Here is a 20,058-nt window from a genome sequence, read left to right on the forward strand (position 1 = left end):
TTTTCCTTGGACCCAAATCTGTAACCTGGAAGCCTCAGCTGGTGCTTTCACATCCACCTCAATTTTGTCAGATGACTTCTCCAGAGCAGCTCAACAGTGATTTTCCCCAGGCTGCCACCAGGGGCACAGAAATGCTTGTCCAATGTTCTCATTCAGCCAATGCTCTTCTAGGCACCAGGCAAAATCAGAACCAATAGGAAGGAAAGGAAGCTGCTGTATTCACAGTGAGTTTATAAGACGATGAGAGAATGTGAACGTCTAGAATTGAAGCTGGTCAGATCTGGAAAAACCTCAGAGCCATCTGATCAAGCAGCTCCATCATTCCCAGGAGGTGGTCCTTTAGTGCAGGAGCATCATACTTCTAACCCTGAGCAAGGGATACCACCAGGGTGGAAGACAGGGCCAGAGTCACACAAAGCTCAGGCCATACAACCTCCAGAGGCTCAAGAAAGCTTAAGGGAAAATACCATCTCTACAAGAACTCAACAACAGTGTATTATGGATTATGAAAATAAATCATGCTCATCATTAAGATAAACTCTGGGACCTCCAAAGATACTTAGTTTATGCAGCCAGCCACTTGGGTATGAACTTCAGGTCTGGGAATGATGGGATAAATCATGGGGCAAAGAAATGGCAGTGGTACCTGGTAACAAAATCAGAGGCTAGAGTTAGGACTAAGATTTTCTAATTCCCGGTAAGTATTTTCCCCGACAATATCAGGTCTATGGGTAAGATGAACACCAAAACACTAAGATGGGGCTCCAGTTTATAAAAATGACTTAGTAAAGATCAATAGAAACATGGCAAATGTACTAGAAATTGATTATGCTGAACTTTGTTATTTTCAAGAAGAAATAATTTCAAAGAAATTTTATAGGAAGTTTACTCGTAAATTCTCTCTTCTCTGTATTAGAAAAGACACATTTGGGGATCCCTGGGTGGCTCAGCGGTTTAGTGCCTGCCTTTGGCCCAGGGCGTGATCCTGGAGACCCAGGATCGAGTCCCGTGTTAGGCTCCCTGCTCCCTGCATGGAGCCTGCATCTCCCTCTGCCTGTGTCTCTGCCTCTCTCTCTCTCTCTCTCATGAATAAATAAAATCTTTTAAAAAAAGACACATTTATAAATCCCAGCTATCACTAGAATAATGTAAGAAGAAGACATCTCAGAATTAAACCTTTTAACATCTGGACTTACTATGTTTCCATTGAAAGCCTCTAGAAACCAAAAAAAAAAAGGAAATGCAAAGGGGTATCTTATCATTTTTTGAAGACACAAGGGACTTTCCCATTCCATCAAAAAACAAAGCTCATCATCGCTACGAAATATTGGTACCCAGATACTTTCCAAAAATGATTTAAAGTTCTTTTGCTATGTAATGGAGTATGATGGAACATCTCAGTGTTCTTTTGCCCGTTTTGGATAAGATATAAATTCCTTTGTTACTTGGGTCCACAGAAACTTAGATGATCTACTAACGTCTATAAAACTTACTTTTCTCGATCTTGGTATACACAAGTAGAAATGAGACTTTCAAAATTCTCAAAAGTGTTTTTCTTGAGTTGTTCATGGGCCTGTGCAATTAGGACACTCATATCGGGACATGGGTCCTTGGGTACCCCGTAGTGACGTGCAAGAGTTACAAGTTCATGGTCTATGAGTTTCCCAACAGTTAGACTCATAATTATGTCTCTGTAAAGAAAATGAGAAAACACACATGAAATTCCATCTAAGGATATTGTACTCTCTATTAAAAATATCCAAATTCCATATTATAAAACTTTTTATCAACTGCGCAGGGGACAGGGGACTATTTTTCCTTCATCAGCGACTTCACTTATGAGCAGCAGGAAAGCACCAGGGCTAGAATGGAAAACCATAAGCACTACAGTTTCTAAATAAAGTGGCATCTTGCCCAGAATCAAATCTCTACCAGATAATAGCCTGTGACCAGAAAGCAAATCTTTCAAAGTCCCTGAATGGTCAAAGAACCTGTCACAGAATACATGATTTTATTCAATGCCTATTAATCTTACTTTACACAAAATAGTAACAGACTTGGGGTTCTGGTTTTCCAGGGCATACAATTTTATAAATCAGCACATTAGAAAGGTCTTCTTGAGTTGGAGAAAGCAATTAGAAACATTTCTGCAGTAGAAACTAAGACCAACACACCCTGCCCGTGAGAAAGAAGGGAGAGAGAAGAGTAAAAAGTGAAGAGCAGGGCAGAGTTACAGTTGTCTGAGTCTCTCAAAGGCAAATGGCATTAAAATTACAGGGAAGAGCTAAAAAACAAAGGACAGCAACGACATATTAACAATGAAACTCAAAGCCTAACAAACTGGCAGGATTGTTTTCAATATATTCTCTGTATCAAAGCTATAAACCATGCAGCACGCGTAAAGAAAGTAGTACATCAAAATAGTTAAAATGCCAAATGTTACAGTGGTTACATGAATGAGCTTTTGCCATCTAGAAAATCTACTTACTGATAATAATTCAGTTCCCAAGAATCCCAAATAAGTGATGGAAGACAAGACTTTATTTGCTCTTCAGCTATAGACCGTTTTTTTAGAATAATGGCTTTTTGTTCTTTGATATATTTCTAGTTGTTATCACAATCATTGAAGATCTCTGGGCTCTCCTAGTCAAGAATTTCCTTAGATAGGAGTGTTGGAAAGCCCACAGCCATGATGTTGACCTATCAAAGGAAACTGCGTTTCACCTCTATCCACTTCTCAGAGTTTCTGGGTTTTCTGTTTGGTTTTGCTATCTATCTATTTATTTATTTTTAAGATTTTATTTATTTATTCATGAAACACACACACACACACAGAGACAGAGACAGAGACACAGGCAGAGGGAGAAGCAAGCTCCATGCAGGGAGCCCAACATGGGACTCGACCCCAGGTCTCCAGGATCAGGCCCCGGGCCGAAGGTGGCACTAAACCACTGAGCCACCCGGGCTGCCCTATTTATTTTTTTAATGGGAAATGAAGACCAACTTCAACCAAGAGGACTCCACAATTGCAGCAGGTCGGTTTGGGTCAGACAATTAGCTGAGGGCTCACTGTGTGGAAAACGCTGTATCATCACTTTGGCATTTGAGCTTTTCAGAGTCTATAACCTATTACAGCCATCCCAGCACACACAATGAGCTCTTGATGCCACAGACTGGGAGGGGCACTTGAACGAATCAAATACTGATAATAACCCTTGCCATTCACCGAGTCCTAGCGAGGTGCCAGGTCCTGTGCACCAGGGACTTCTGGCATGGATCATCTCAACTGGCCTACAGGACAGGGACCTTATTTTAAGATTTTATTTATTTATTTGGCAGAGAGTAAGAGAGTGGCAGAGATAGAGGCAGAAGCCTCTGATGTGGGACTCGATCCCAGAACCCTGGGAACATGACCTGAACCAAAGGCAGATGCTTCACCGACTGAGCCACTCAGGAACTCTGATAGGGACTATTATCCCCATTTTACAGATGACAACACTGAGACACTGAATCTGCCCAACATCGTGAAAGCCAGAATGAGAACCCCTGCAGTCTGGCCCCAAAGCCCCATGCCCTTGCATAGTCTTCTGTCCCTCTTCTGTTGGGACACAGAAGACAGAATTACTGAATGGAATGGAGGTCAGTGAGGGAAAGTTTCCTAAAAGCTATGGGTTTTGGAGTTGATTGTTTATAGATCTCTACTCCCATTACCATCCATGACCTCTGCTTTGAAGGCTACCATTGATCAGCATAAATAATAGAAAATAATTTCAGAAACCTGAGTCACCAACCATCTCTGACAGAGGGATAAGTGACCACAGAGGAACCACTCTAAGGAAGCCCCCTGCTCATTTAGGACACCAGTCATGACAATGTGTGTAAAATGGAATACTACACAACCACAAAAAGTGTGTAAATCAGTAATTCCCAAAGATGCCCATGCTATATCGATAAGTGTATGATCCTAGTGAAACTGAAGATACTGGTACCTACAGATTCATGGACTAAACAGGTGATGAGGATTAAGGAGTGCTTTTGTCCTGATGAGTACCAGGTGGTATGGAAGTGGCTAATCGTTCTACTATACACCTGAAACTAATATAACACTCTGCTAAGTACTAAACTAATATAACACTCTGCTAAGTAACTGGAATTTACATAAAAAATTAAAAAAAAAAGGACAACGGATACGTGCCAAAACATCTACAATCTTATCCCCGATCTCTGAGATTTATATACACAGACACATATATAGAGAATTTCTGCTTTTTCTCAACTTCTGTAATAAACAATTACTACTTTCATCATCATAAAGAAAAACCATTTGAAAACTTTTTTTCTTTTGAGGGTAGAAACAGTGTGAAGAACAGTGGCACTCTCCCAAGGACAAGGGAAAAGAACGTGTGTGGCAGTAACTAGAAACGCTCCACGCACTTTTAACTAAACTTATTCTAGCACCACCAGGTCATAAAAGTTTATTTTCCTTTTCATTGGGTAAACTGAAATTGTCCTGGCCTCACTGCAGTTAGAATTTCTATCTGCTGGATTTCTGCATGCTTGGGTTTTAAACGGCTCAGTATCCCACCGCTTCCAACGTCTTTCAGTGAGGCTTTCAAACAAGCTGCCCCAGACTTAAAACTGTCTCCAGTCACATGAGACACCAGGCGCTCCCGGAGCAGAGGTTGGTGTGGCTGGTGTGGCCAGTGTGCCCACTGCACCCACACAAGGCAGGTCCCAAGACTGGGGATCCCAACCAGGAAGTGCCAGACTTGTCAAGCAGACCTCAAGTGGCTGCCACTACTTTGCCCTCCGTCTGCCATGTATCCCTTCTATGTAATTCACCCCACCCAAACTTGAATGGGCTTCACAAAGAATGAGGATCTTTTCACCCCGCCTTTTCTGTACTGTGGTAATAAAACACCCAGAACACACAGTGTACCATCGGTGGCATTTAGCACATTCACAACATTAGGCATCTATCTACTCCAAAACATTTTCGTCACCTCGAAGAAGCCAGTCACTCTGCTTTCTCCCTTCCTCCTTGCCCTCTCTCCACATGGCAACCACTAATCTGTTTTCCATCTCTGCAGATTTGCCAGTTCTGGACATTTCATATAAATGGAATTATATAGCATTCCATTTCTGTGTCTGGCTTTTCCACTTGGCATAACGTTTTCATGTTCACATCCATGCTGTAACATGTATTAATACTTCATTCCTTTTGGGGGGCTGAATAATATTCCACTGGATGAATGTACCACATTTTGTTTAACCATTCATGTAATGATGGACGTTTGGGTTGTTTCTACCTTTGGGCTCTTGTAAATTGTGTGCCACTGTGAACATTCATGTACAAGTTTTAGTTGGAATGCCTGTTTTCAATTTTGGGGGTTTATCTACCCAGGAGTAAAACTGCTGAGTCACTCAGGAATTCTATATTTAATCTACTGAGGACCCATCCAACTATTATTGGCATATTGTTTTTGCTAGCAGCAGCCACGAAAACAATGATCCAGCTTTTACCACATATAGCCCTTCCTCACTTAAACCTTCAGAGTGAACCTGAAATACCACCTGAGAGCAAAGTCTGATCTTGGGGCTTCCTGCACCTTCATTTAAGGGAAATGAAAATTCATTTTAAAAAGGGGCTTTGATTGCATTGATCTGGTGTTCTGTGATTACTAGTGCTAATAGCTAACACTCAAAATGGCAATCATCTTCGCCTTTACTCAACATTGTACTCTGTTCCTGGCAATAATATTTTACACGGATCATCGCGGTATTATTTAGCTAATCTTATAAAGGATGCTGCCATGATTTTCTCTCCGTTTTTGTAATTAAAGTCATAAGAGTCAAAAACTAATGCCAAACTGCTCTAGGGCACTGAAGTAACCATGCAGAATTTTGAAACATGAAATGCTAAGCTGTTTTACAAGACATAATTCCATTAAAGTCACCCACTCAAGTAATAATGAATAAAAACTTCACTTTAAAGCTTGGAATCTCAGTGTATTGTCTTACACACTGAATTGGTATAGTCTAAGCAATAACTTTCCTACCAACTACAAAAATTAGCTTCAACATAAACAAGGGCTCAAGAATCCAAGCTTTAGGGTCACCTGGGTGGCTCAGCGGTTGAGCGTCTGCCTTCGGCTCAGGTCGTGATCCCCAAGTCCCGGGATTGGGTCCGCATCGGGCTCCCTGCAGGCAGCCTGCTTCTCCCTCTGCCTGTGTCTCTGCCTCTCTGTGTGTCTCTCATGAATAAATAAATAAAATCTTTAAAAAAAAATCCAAGCTTTGGGCTCTGAGGCTTACAAGAAAATCTGGCTGCGTTTAAATTAAGCCAAGCAGAAATTCTGATGACAATTTACTAATCAGAAGCCAGGTCTATCTGCTCACATCCTACACTCCCTCAGGTCTTCTCTTGTGGGCCTAAGCTGCCCACGGAGGGCAGGAAATCCTCCCTCACCAGCACTGACGTCCCAGCCTGCCATACTACTGGACCAGCGTGCTTCCAGTGGGCAGGATAGAAACAGCTGGTAGAGTATGTGTCAGAGGAAGGAGAGACAGAAAGACACATCAAAATAGGATCAGGACAAACGTCTGACCAAATGGATTTTGCTACCTGCCTAAACCATAGTTCAAAAACATGAACGTTCTCAGTGGTGAACAAAGTCATATATGGCCACTTCGTCTGGACACTGCCCAGACACGCAGTACTCTGGGGAGGACATTTATAGACTTATGGTGTAAATGGTGTCTCCTGGAGTTGTGTGACATGATGGCCTTGCCAGAGAAGCCAAAGGACTCCAGAGAAAAGAGAAACACGAGGTCAATCTCAGACTAAGAGGGGATCCCTGGGTGGCGCAGCGGTTTAGCGCCTGCCTTTGGCCCAGGGCGTGATCCTGGAGACCTGGGATCGAATCCCACGTCGCGCTCCCGGTGCATGGAGCCTGCTTCTCCCTCTGCCTATGTCTCTGTCTCTATCTCTCTCTCTCTGTGTGTGACTATCATAAAATAAATAAATTTAAAAAAAAAATCTCAGACTAAGAGAATCATCTACTCTGGCCTGGGTCAGAAACCTCTTTGCAATCGGGAGGTGGCGTGTGTGGTTTAGTGGGCAAAGTATGAGCTTTTGAATTACACAGACCTAGATTAAAACTCCAGCCCCACTAATTCACTAACAAATAGGAACTTTGGTAAATTACTTCTCCAAAGCTCTGTTCCTCACCTGTGAAAATGGACAAGACCATTTGCTTTGCTGGTCATGCCAGGCCTCTGTTCAAAACCCTCTGAGGGCTTACCATCTTTCCCGAAGTAGAACCCAAAAGTCTCATGATGTGGTGTCTAATGGGATGTCCCCTTTTCTACCTCTTGGGCCTCATCCCCTCTTTCCCTCTGTACCTGCCATATTGCACTCCTTGCTTTTCCTCCAACAAGCCCGATGCATTCCAGCTCTAGGATCTCTGCACAGTTGCTGCTCCCTCTACCTAGAATGCTCTTCCCCAAAGATAGTTACACAGTTTCGTCCTTCACCTCCTATAGGACATCTTCGCATCTCTTTGGGTGTCATCTTCTCCGTGAGGCCTTCTCTGACCATTCTTTTTAAAAATGTGACCCCCTCCCTCCACGAGTCTGGCACTCCCTAACCACTTCTCTGCTTTCTTTTCCTCAGTGGCATTCATCACACGCTAATCTGGTGCATCATTTACTTTCTTATTCTATCATCTTTATCCCTCAATTAGAATGTAAGCTTCACAGAGGACAGGGCTATTTTGTTCACTGCTGAATCCCCAACACTTTGAATAGCCCCTGGAACACAGTAAGTGCTCTATAAATAAATAGTTGGCTGAATAAATGAAAACTAAGGGTTAAGTTAGCAAGGTGTAAAAAATATTTAGCTTAGTGCCTGGCACAATGAATGCCCAATGAATAATAATGATTTGTATTACTCTCCTCATCCCACAATGGAGATAGTTTCAAGTTGTATTAAGCTGAAAGAGTTACTTCTCTTAAGCAAGTTCATCTTGGAAAAATGTGAAATGTTTCTGATGACTAAAATCAGAGAATTTATCCCCAGAATGTAAAAGGAGCATGGTACACTTGTTTTAATTAAGTCATATTCAGGATTAAGAGGATTAAGTCTGAAGTGATAAAGTAAATAAGCTCCAGGTGTGCCTTTCTTTATATAATGTATGCAATGCATTTGAGAAGCTGCACAAATGCTTAACTCTTAGAAATCAAATTAGGTGCCCCCTTTCATTCTCTGTTACATATAGAGATGCTCTATCCTCCTTACGGTCATTTTTTTTTTAAAGATTTCATTTATTTATTGGACAGAGAGAGAGAGAATGAATGAGCGTGTGTACAAGTGGGAAAGGAAGAGGGAGAATCAGGCTCTCTGCTGAGCAGGGAGCCCAATTCGGGACTCAATCCCAGGACCCTGGGATCATGACCTGACCTGAGCTGAAGGCAGATGCTTAACCGACTGAGCCACCAAGGTGCCCCTTTTTGGTCATTTTTAAAGGGCAATGGCACCTAACACCTTAGCTTTAAATTCCTCTGATGCCTGTCAAGTTCTTAATGACAGGCAAGCATACTGGACTCTGAAATAAGTCCTCTGGAAACTAAAGAATCTTTTGACAGTATCATAATTACTGCCAAATTCATCTGCATTGTAAATTGATTTTGTGATATGTTTTCTCCAGGAGAAGTAAGTCTGCATTGAAAATCACTGACCCTGTTCTCTTATTCCAAACGTAAGCAGACTTCTAGTTTTCTCTCTATGGCTGTTCTAATCTTCATTTCACATCAAATGCTATGGCTTTTCCTGTTTTGACATGAAGTGGAATGCACATGGTAATTTTGATTTATTTAGTTTGAAATCCAGTATATCTTGGTGCACTCGACTCTGGGGCTGTGTAAGTGTAGCCAAACAAAAAATGAGAGATTCTCATGTAGTTAAGAGCAATTCCTGTGTATTATGAACAATATTCCTCAGAGAAGTGCAATTTTAGAAACCCTTTAAAGCCACTCTTCTGTAATTCTTCTACAGTTTGGTACAGTACCATTTAATTGACATTTAAAGAGGCTTGGACAACAGTGTTTTTTGGTTTTTTGGTTTTTAAATTATGTCAAGATTTTTTTGGTAGCAGCAAATGAAAAGTGTGGATGATGGCGCTTAACTTGCAATGTGGGCAGAAAGGAATGAATATTCATTTCATTTATAAGCAGAGCTATTCATTTTCTAGCACCTTCCTTTTGGCTAACAACCATCCTGTGTTCAAGGATTATTTGTCTCCAAGCCAACCTCATTTGTTTGGCTTTTTTTCTTAACTCTTTCTCACTGGTTGCCGGATGTTTTAGAGGCCATCTTGGCCCCTTTGACAATGGGGGTGGGGGATGAACCTTACATGGAAGGCCACCCCATATAGGTCCACAGGTCTTTATTGATCAAACAATGGCCTCAACGAGACTAGGTCTGTGCCTTCCAGGTGTTTACAATCAATTTAGTAATTCAAGGCTTACTAATATCAAAACATATCAAATAAAACATAATCAGTCCTAATTCTTCCTGAACACACACTCTAAAATACAGAATTTATTGGCTTTACTCCATTATAAAAGGAACACATGTCTAAACAGAGAGAATCTGGTTAATAATAAAAGTGAGGAAAAAAGCCATATACATTTCCACTGCCCAAATATAACCAAGTAATTAAACATTTTGGTATATACTTCTTTGAAGTCTCTTTTCTATCCACGGATATTTAATTGCCTGTTCTTCTTAATAGCTGTGAACATATATTATGGCCTGCTTTTTTCATTTAACTAATACATTTCATATTATCACATACTCTTCTGAAAGGAAAATGCTAAACCATCCTATTAGATACTTTGTGGGCTTTTCTCAAATTTTACATAAGTAATGTCATGATGAACATCTTCATGTGCAAACATTTGTCTGTATTTGAAATTATTTCCTTTGGTCACAGAGGAAGGAACAGACTGGCTAACTTGTGGTATAGGGTGGGGAATAGGAAAGGGAAAGAAAGAAGCAGTCATCTTTTTTTTTTTTTTGGCTTGTTTATTCACAAAATAATTTTGAAAAACTATGTACCCTCCTCACAGGCTTTTGAGGTAACATCTAAATTTTTTTTTCCTGTTTAAAAATGTAAATATTTGGAATGCCTGGGTGGCTCAGTGGTTGAGCATCTGCCTTAGGCTCAGGTCGTGATCCCAGTGTCCTGGGATCGAGTCTCACATCAGGCTCCCTGCTCAGTGAGGAGCCTGCTTCTCCCTCTGCCTATGTCTCCGCCTCTCTGTGTCTCTCATGAATAAATAAAATCTTTAAAATATATATAGAAACATTGGAGTACAATAAATTTCCTTTGGATAGTGTCCCAGAAGTATAATCAGGTGGCCAAAAAAATCTTGATACACGGTGTTAAGTTGCTTTGACCCTCCCACCAGCAATGAGAGTTGAGTGTCCACAGGAACAGATACCATTTTTAAAAGCATCCCCTAACTCCAAAGGTAAAAATGATGTCTCATTTTAATCAATAAAGATTTGACTACTAATAAGCTTGACCATCTCTTATTGGCTAAGAAATTGTGCATCTTCTACTGTGTTCTGTCTGAATATGTCCTTACCTATGCACTCATTCATTCACTTGACAAACGCTAATTGAGTACTTACTCCATGTCGGGCATTGGCAACTGATAAGAGAATAAGAGAGGAATGGACTAGATTTGATCTCTAGCACTCAATGACTGCACCCTAGAGTTTGTCACAGACCAGAAAAAAATATCAAGTCAACAAAGTAAAAAAAAGGGGGGGGGTGCAATAAAGATAGGTCTAGAAGCTTAGAGAAAGTACCCCTCATCAAGTTTGGCATGGATATACATGTAGGGGGAAATCCAGGAAGGCTTCCTAACAGAGGTGGTAATAGAGCAGACCCTGAAGATGAAAGACAATCTGCCAGTCAGAAATAGGGCAAGGAGGGGAGAGAGGGTGGAGGAATAGGAGAAAGAACCATATCCTTAAAAGATTCAAGGAGAACAAGAGGATGGTACATCTGAGGAGCTATACGAAGTATCAATGACAGGAGCTCACATTTACCAAGGGCTAGTGTTCAGACGGTTCTACTGAATTGGGCTGTCAGACTGGGTAAGGTGGTTAACTATACATTCCTGTTTATACATAAAGGTGTTCATTAATCCAGGTGCTTCATAAGCAGGAACTCATCTCTCCCACAGCAGCCCTTTAAGCAGGAACATTGATTATCCCCATTTTTTTTGAAAATTATTTATTTGAGAAAGAGAGCAAGCGTGCACAGGAGCATAAGGGGTGGGGGCACAGGGAGAAGCCGACTCCCTGCTGAGCAGGGAGTCCGACATGGTGCTCGATCCCAGGACTCTAAGATCACGACCTGAGCCAAAGGCAGATGTTTAACTGACCGAGCCACCCAGGCACCCCTGATTATCCCCATTTTACAGATGAGGACCTAAGGCCCAGAGAGCTTCAGCAAATTGCCTAAGGGTACACAGCTGGTAAGTGGTAAAGCCAAGATCTGAACCCAGATGGTCAGGATTCTTAGGATAACTAAAACATAGGGAAGTGAAAGAAGAACTAACAGCTAACGGGGGGGGGGGGAGGGCAATCAAGGCACATGAGTGGCCATGTTATGGCATCTGGGTTTTCTTCTGCAGGTGAAAGGAATCTCCTAAGCGCTGAGCAAGAGAGCAGCATGAACAGAGTTGGATGTCAGAGCACTCAGCAATATGAAGGCAGGCATACCAGGGAGGGCTGCTGAAGCGGAGGGAATGGGGCAAGGGGATGGAGCCAAGGATGGGCTCCAGGGCTCTTGTTGAGAAAAGACCATCATGGAAGCTAGCTCTGGACAGCGGGGCGGGGGGGGGGGGGCAGGAGGGGATACCTTTTCTACTGAGATGAAAAAGGAAGAGTGTCAAGTTGTGGATCCAGGGATATGGGGGAGGTTTGTATCTCAGGAGGGACCTCTACATCCTCTGTTAACCTGGACATGTTTTGTACTATGAGAGGGAGGCTAACGGTGATGTTAAGGGCTTAAGAGTGAGTGAGTCTAAAACATCTGTTGGAGGGAATGACAAAAGGCATACCTAAATCTTGACCCAACCTTCACTGCTTCTTCATCTTTAACTGCTCACTGACCCATCAATTGTCCAGTTTATCATCTGTGTCTTCGCTTTCGTGGTCCCTACGGGTTGTTTCCCTGAAGCTTTACAGATATGATCAGGTCTCTCTGAACTTAAAAATTGAACCTTTGACTTTCTACCTAGATAAATGAGTCCATTAGCCTAGCAGAACACCCCACACCAGCCCTGTTACAGCAAGCAGCCACAGCACTGGTGTTTGACAGTGGTCTGATTCTCCTTGGACAAAGTAACCCTCCTGGAGTTCCTGGACAACTAAGGGGGAAGGGGGAGAGAAGCGGTCTCTGGGGGAATACACTGCTCATTCCTCAAGAGGAATTCCTGGTAATATGGCTCATGAGACCTCAAGAAATTGAAGGGGAAAGTAAAAGATAAGTGTGATCATATGCCAACCTTGAGCAGGTAGAACAGGTTACAGTAGTTCCAAGGGTGATCAGTGAGTGTACACTGATGGTCAAGGCATCTCCTAGGACTTACTTGTCCTATCAGCTTGCTTTTTAGCTTCAGTTTGCCATGTATCATTAATATTAACTTCTGTTGCTACTTGTCTTTTTTTTTTTAAGATTTGATTTATTTATTTGACAGAGAGAGGGGGAGAGCACAAGCAGGGAGAGCAGCAGGCAGAGGGAGATGGAGAAGCTGACTCCCCGCTGAGCAGGGAGCCAAATGTGGGGCTCGACCCCAGGACCCTGGGATCCTGATTTAAGCCAACGGCAGATGCTAAACCAATTGAGCCACCCAAGGGCCTGCTACTTATCTTTTGCAATAAAGACCATACTAACTCTGCTCTTCAGTTCTGCAAATTTTTTTCTTAAAAAATGCTTGTCTGTATCTTTTTCTTAATAATAGATTTTAATATAAAATGAATGCATCATGGTACAAATGAAAAAAGTATAACAAGTTTTATAATGAATCTCCTCACTACCCCAATCTCTGGTCCCACTCCCCAGAATTCCTTCCCCCTCCCCCAGCTTTACTGAGAGCTCATCGACAAATTATATATATTTAAGGCATACAACATGATGATTTAATACACACACATTGTGAAATGATGATTAGATTCCCCCCATTCTATCTTGGTGAAGTTGAAATTGCCCAAAAATATTTTAAACTTAGATCTACCTAATTTTCAAAGATAAGGATGAAATATAAGATTTTACTCTCAAGATGGAATGTGAAGAATTCAGCCCTTCTTTTCCCCACTCTCTCTTGCTGAGACTTGGCTATTTTGTCTGTGGCATAAATCATGCCATCATCCTTTTAGATTTTTGTAACAATATCATTCACCTCTTGAAATAAAGTTTTACCTTGGAGTTGAGATGTATAATCGTGTGTGTGTGTACGTGAAACTTTTTGAGTTGTGAATTTTGATTTTGTCATGTTCCCCAGTAATGTCTTAAAGTATTACTTTGAATAATTTACTGAAGAAACTCTGTTTAGTTTTCTTGAAGGTTTAAAAACATTTCTATTGTCCCCACATACAATTCAATTGTGCCCAATTTGTTTATTCTCAAAGCACTGAAGATTTATTCCATTGCGTATTCATTCTGTTACCTGAGGCCGTATCTTTTTGGTTTTTAAGTCACTGGTTCTGCTGCTGCTGGTGGTGTTTTAAGCTTTATGTTTTGCTTCGATGTTCTTTATGAGATTCTTTCCTTATATATGACCTTTACATTTTTACCAAGGGGTATCTAGTAATCTCTTCTCATGCATTTTGTTTTAAACAGAGTGAATTCTCTTAATTTCCAGACTTTTTTTTTTTTTTTTTTTTTTTTTTTTTAGCTTAGAAAAGGTTTTTCTTAAAGAATTATCTCTGGTTATTGCTTTAATTCCATTTAGTTCCCCTTCTCCCTTCAAACCTGCTTTTCTTTTTTATCTTCTTAATCCCTCTCTTACTTTCCAACTGTTTGGGAGTATTTCTAAAGATAGTTCTCTGATTTTACTAGGGAGTTTTCTGCAATGTCAGTCTCCTATGACTGTCTCCTGATTAGTTTTTAGTTCAGAAAGAAAAATGTGTTTTGTACGATTTAATACAACTCTTTCCCTATTTGGGGGAAAATTTTGCTTCTCAAAATGGTCTGCTCTTGCTGAGACCACTGTACATCTGGTTGTGACCATAAAGATCTTCTAAAAATAATTAAAACCAGTTTGATAAAATAAAGCACTTTGGGAATCTGCATGGCTTCTCCTATACTGTAGAGCTTAGTTTCCCTCCATTTATGCAATCAGAGAGGCCTCTAGAACAGTCTGGGCATTTGGTGTGTGGTTGTGCTTCTCCAAATTCTGTAGGCTCTGTCACACACAAGGCATGTATGTATCTGTGGGGAGGGCAGAAGGGAGCCATGAAGGAAAGGACAGATCCAGTCATATCCACCCTCAACAAATGTTGCCAAGTCAACGTGAAAAGAGGGAGGGAAGATGAGAGAAGGAAGAAGGGGAGGAAGACAAGCTTTTGACTGGAGACCAAGAAACCAAATTGGGGGCGGGGAGCTGATAGGGAAAGAAGAGGCTAAGTGGCAGAGGAAAAGCTGTGAGCCTTGTCCCTATACCCCAACCACTGACAGAGGGACTCCAGAAGAGGATCTCCATGCTTGGTGCCCCTGAGAGCTGTGCAAGTCCCAATCCATACTATTCTTACAGTGGCCCTTCCCTAGGACCACTTAGTCACATAGAAGCCTTGGGGGAGACTCTCTGGCTTATGCTCAATGGACAGATTATCATTAAGGCAACTGGATCTCTCATGCCAGGAAATAAATCAAAAAAGAAAGAAGTATATTAATGAACACAATGATTTACTTCCTTATCCAAATATGAAGTAGGAAAATTTTTTACATATTGCAGAGGCCTATTTTTGGATTTGTTTTGGTCTTCTATGAAGAATTCTGAGCTTGGGAGCAGCAGCACTGGGATGACAATTAAATCACTTATCTTAATCATAAGTCATGGATCCAACTGAGGCGATTTACCACCTACACTTTGACAGCGGCTAGAACTTTTAAACTTTCCAATGTCAGTGAGAAAATCATTTCTAATCCAGATAATATAATGAGAACTTGTTCCTGGCTTCTTGTTTTAAACACCCCGTGCTTAAATTATGTAACGGATCCTAGCACGTAACCACAGAACATCAGGCCTAAATATAGCAGTTTTAAAAGTAATACAAGAAATCCATATGCTGATAAAGCATACATGGCTCTAAATCAAAAAATCAAACAAATATGTTAATCTATTAAAAGTTTGACATTTCAGGGCGTCTGGGTGGCTCAGTCAGTTAAGTATCTGCCCTCAATTCAGGTCGTGATCCCAGGGTCCTGGGATTGAATCTCAAGTTGGGCTCCCTGCTCAGCGTGGGGGCTGCTTCTCCCTCCTACTTTGTTCCTTCCCCCCTCCTTGCTTGTGCTCTCTGGTCTCTCTCAAATAAATAAATAAAATCTTTAAAAAAAAAAAAAGTCTGACATTTCGACTTCTAAGAAATAAAGGAAAAATGAGCAGGAAATCAGTCAAAACCACACAGGGAAGCTGGTTGTTAGTCACAAACCTAACTTCCTGGCTGCCTCAGGGGCCATGGTTCCTGTTCTAGGCAGGAGGGAGCTGCTCAGGCAGGCACAGGAGCACAGTCCCTCCCAGGCCACACGGTGGTCACTCCCAGACTCCAGTCTGCCCGGGGCTGATGTACAGTACCAGTGGCCAACCATAGCCACTTCATGCTTACTTCATACACACTCACCAGAGGGCCCCCCATGTGAATTGCCAGTGGAGAATCTTTCTTGGGCCCTCCATTAGGATTCCTTCTCCTCAGCAACTGGCTTACTGTTGCTTCAGGCTCATAGCCTCCCATTCAGTGACAACCTCTAAGAACGTCACAGCCAGCCTTTGGCAGACATCTAGTAAATGTCCAGGACTTCAGAGTCTGTAAATATACTCTATGGGGGATGCCTGGGTGGTTCAGTGGTTGAGCATCTACCTTCGGCTCAGGGTGTGAGCCCAGAGTTCCGGGATCGAGTCCCACATTGGGCTCCCTGCATGGAGCCTGCTTCTCCCTCTGCCTGTATCTCTGCCTCTCTCTTTCTGTGTCTCTCATGAATAAATAAATAATCTTTAAAAAAATATGCTCTGTGTGTCAATCCTATCCTGGGGATCCATAGTTCTCTCCTTCTTTTACTGTTTTCTCTCACTTTTATCCTATGTATATCCACATTATGTCATAGAATTGTTTGCAGCTTAGTAACTCACCTTAAATCCATTTTTGAAACAAGACAATATAAATCCGTAAAAAAAAACAAAAACAAAAAAACACACACACACACACACATCTCATAGAAGAAAAAAGCTGAAGGGGTACATACCCAGGAAGTTTTTAAAATCCTAACACCAATGCCCCATTCTGGAGGAGAGCCTTCCAGAAAGGGTGTAGGCAAGGCAAAAGATTTCAATGAGTGAGAGCAAAGATCTCAAGGTTGGTGAAAGACAGCTTTTGGGCCATTTGAGGGCACACCCATGGTTTCCAGGCCCAGCATCTAAGTTCCACATGGCCAGCAGTGAGGAGAAGTCCATGGAACTACCATCACTGGATATTTACTGGCTTGGTGTTGAGCAGCATATCTTTAACTCATTCAACCTCTCCACCTCAGTAATCTCTTGAATTATTCTCAATTCACAGGTGAAGACCATAAGGCATTAGAGGGGCAGAACAAGGAGTCACATGTCACCAGTTTTACTCTAAATCTTAATTCATGATGAAACTGCTAGACTGCCTGGTGCTGATTCCAGCTCTGCAAGTTAATAAGCCATGTTCGGTGGGTGCCTTAAGCGCTCTGTGTGTCAGTGGCCTCATCTGTAAAATGAAACTAATATCAGTATCTACTTTTTAGGGCTGCTGGGAGGATTGGATGAGTTACACAGAAAGCAATTAGTACAGCACTTGTTGTATGGGCAGCAGCATGAAAGTATTTGGTATCATATAATTATTAGTAGGTGGTTGAATGAATTGTCCATCGAGAAAGGCCGAAATCAGTCTAAGAACACCCTTTCAAGGGGATTGTAACTACTAAGTGAGTGAAAACTGAATCCAAATGAAGGGCACTGCTCTTGTTCATATATTCATCCATTCATTTATTCAACTAACATGCATGAGGAAAGAAAATGATGTGCTGAGTGACACTCGACATAAATGCATCGAGACCAAAGAGGCAGGGATGGCTGTGAGTTGGGAATACCTTAAGGGAAGAACAGTAATCTGAACCATGTCTTCAGGGGCGGGAGAAAGCTGGACAGCAGAGGAGAGCCCCCCTCCTCTCCAAAATGGTATGGGAAAAGAATGACCCAGAATGGGCAGCCCAGAAACAACAGTGCTAGGTTCCATGGTAGGTGACAGAGGTTCAGAGATGAGGCTGGCATTCTCCAGGTGCAGCTCACTGACCTCTGAGCCCCATCACACACCATGAGGCCTTAGCACTACTAGAGTAAGTGCTTAAAGTATGCTCGTGGAATGAATGATAAACATACATGGTTAAACACTACACTGAGGCGTGCCTTCCACACTCAAGATATTGAGTTGCAAAATTTACATGGATGAAAAATGGCCAGGCAGGCATGCCCTATGGGGGCCCAAGTGTCATTCCCTCCCTACTCTGCAGTATTCTCTCAGTTTATCATAATTTTTACATCCTAATTGTCCTCTGTGGAACAAAAAAATTATCATTTTGTTACTATTCTCCTTTTTTAAAACAAAATTTGGACTCCAATTACAGAAGAAAGCTTGGGTGGCACTAACCTGGTCATTTGTTACCAACTAGATGACCACATAGCTGCCATGCTTTTATTCATAGAAACTTCATTTAGAAAACAGACCATTAGAACACTGAATTTTGGATGAAACAGTCGTTTCACTGTTAATGATTTACCCACTCCCACAAGAATATAATCATGGAAAAAGAAATAAAAGAAACATAGTATAAATATATATGTATATATAAAACCTCAGAAAAAGAGTTGGTCCTTTTTCCACTCTTTAGAAACATAAGAAATAGTCTATCTGTTTTGGCACAACATTATATGGTTTATTTATTCTAAAATGCCAAGAATTTTTTCTAGCATCCCATAAAACTCAAGGCTATAAGAATGGATATGCTTCTAAAATAGAAAGAGAAAAGCCTGAGAGTTATTAAGATTTTTAAATAGTGGAGTTGATTTTAACTAGGCCTGTATGAGCAAAGCCAAATCCACTTCAGCACAGGTATTAATAATAATGTGTCTAGTCAGTATTTTCTCTAGTGTAATTTTAGAGAGTCCATATGGCATGGCAGAGAGTTTGTGTGTGGCAAAATGGTAGAAAAGGCAGCAATTAAAACTCAAACTCCTGGCTGAGCTTGTGAAAAAGGAGAGAAAATGTAGCAGGTACCAAGGCAAAGAGGTAGCTGATGGCCAGAGGGGAAGGTATAGTACAAGCTAATAGGGTGCTGCATGAGGGAGATGAGAATCAAACATTATTAACAGGTAAGAGCCTAGATTTCAATGCTCATTCAGGCACAAGAGACAAGGCCCCTGGCCAAGGAGGATAACAATCTGGAACTCCTACACACAAAACCTGTGCACAAGGCTAAAACTGTAAACGGCTTCATAAACTCTGCCTGTTGGCCAAGAAAGATGACAATGGATCTTTTCTCTGCTGAGTCTCTGAGCACCCAAAATAAATAAATTAATTAAAAAAAAAAAACGTTATCTTGCAGAACTCAAAGCCAATATTCTGCCAAATAAAAATTTGGAGTTATAAATTTATTTTATCCATTTACAGTAGAAAGTGCCAAAGCAATAAATTAATATCAAAATTAAGATGAAATTAAGTCCAGTTTATAAGCCAATCCAGAGAGGTAAAACTGAAACTACCCTGAAAGTTCTACCACTGGATACTAAAATTAGTAGGTGAAAGTTTGAGGAAAGGCAGGATCTGCATAGTCGCAAATCATTTCTCTCAAGGTATTCATTCACTACAAAAGGAAAGATAAGTAATTTTACAATGGAGAAATCTGGCAAACACTGCCTTTTAAGTGATCAAGGCCAATATTACCAGTAGTAAGACATTTTGCCATCATGAGCCCCCTGATATGATACCCTAAGAAGGGCACATCATTTCTGTAGTATTCTCGCCAAAAATGTATAATTTTAGTCCAACCACAGGAAAACATTAGATAACCCCAAACTCAGGGATATTCTGCAAAATAATTGATCAATACTCTTCAAAAATATCAAGCTCATAAAAGACAAAGAAAGACTAGGGTGCCTGGATGGGTCAGTTGGTTAAGCATGTGCCTTCGGCTCATGTCATGATCTCGGGGTCCTGGGATAAGGTCCCACGTTGGACTCCCTGCTCAGCAGAGAGTCAGCTTCTCCCTCTCCCTCTGTATGCTCTCTCTCTCTCTCTCTCTCTCTCTCTCTCTCTCTCTCTCTCTCTCGCTTGCTCAAATAAAAATCTTTTTTAAAAAAGGCGAAGACTGAAGAAACATTATACATTACAGAAAACTAAGAAAAAACTAGTGCAGCATGGGATTCCAGATAGAATCCTGGGACAGAAGAAGGGCATTAGTGAAAAAAATTGGTGAAATTCAAATAAGATATTTAGTTTTAGAGTATTGTCCCAGTGTCAATTTCCTGATTTTGATAACTGCACTATGGTTAGATGCTAACATCAGGAGAAGCTGGGCAAGGAGTATATGGGAATTCTCTGTAATATTTTGGAAACATTTCTATAAGTCTAGAGTTAGTTCAAAATAAGAGGGTTTAAAACAAAACAAAATGAAACAAAACTACTCTGAAGGACCCACTCAAATAGCAAAGGAACACTGTAGTGTGGGAAGGAAGTCAGTT

The 20,058-nt window shown here is 41.3% G+C and overlaps 1 protein-coding gene across 1 annotated transcript in view; it reads right to left on the minus strand.

Annotated features, from left to right (window-relative positions):
* The window catches only part of EFHC2 (EF-hand domain containing 2), a 204,667-nt gene that overhangs the window by 36,992 nt on the left and 147,617 nt on the right, over positions 1–20,058 (minus strand). Inside the window, exon 12 of the mRNA XM_041741319.1 lies at positions 1,494–1,691. Coding sequence (XP_041597253.1) covers positions 1,494–1,691 — 198 coding nt within the window. The remainder of the gene's footprint in view (positions 1–1,493; positions 1,692–20,058) is intronic.

This window comes from Vulpes lagopus, chromosome X, assembly GCF_018345385.1.
Source record: "Vulpes lagopus strain Blue_001 chromosome X, ASM1834538v1, whole genome shotgun sequence".
Classification (NCBI taxonomy): Eukaryota; Metazoa; Chordata; class Mammalia; order Carnivora; family Canidae; genus Vulpes; species Vulpes lagopus.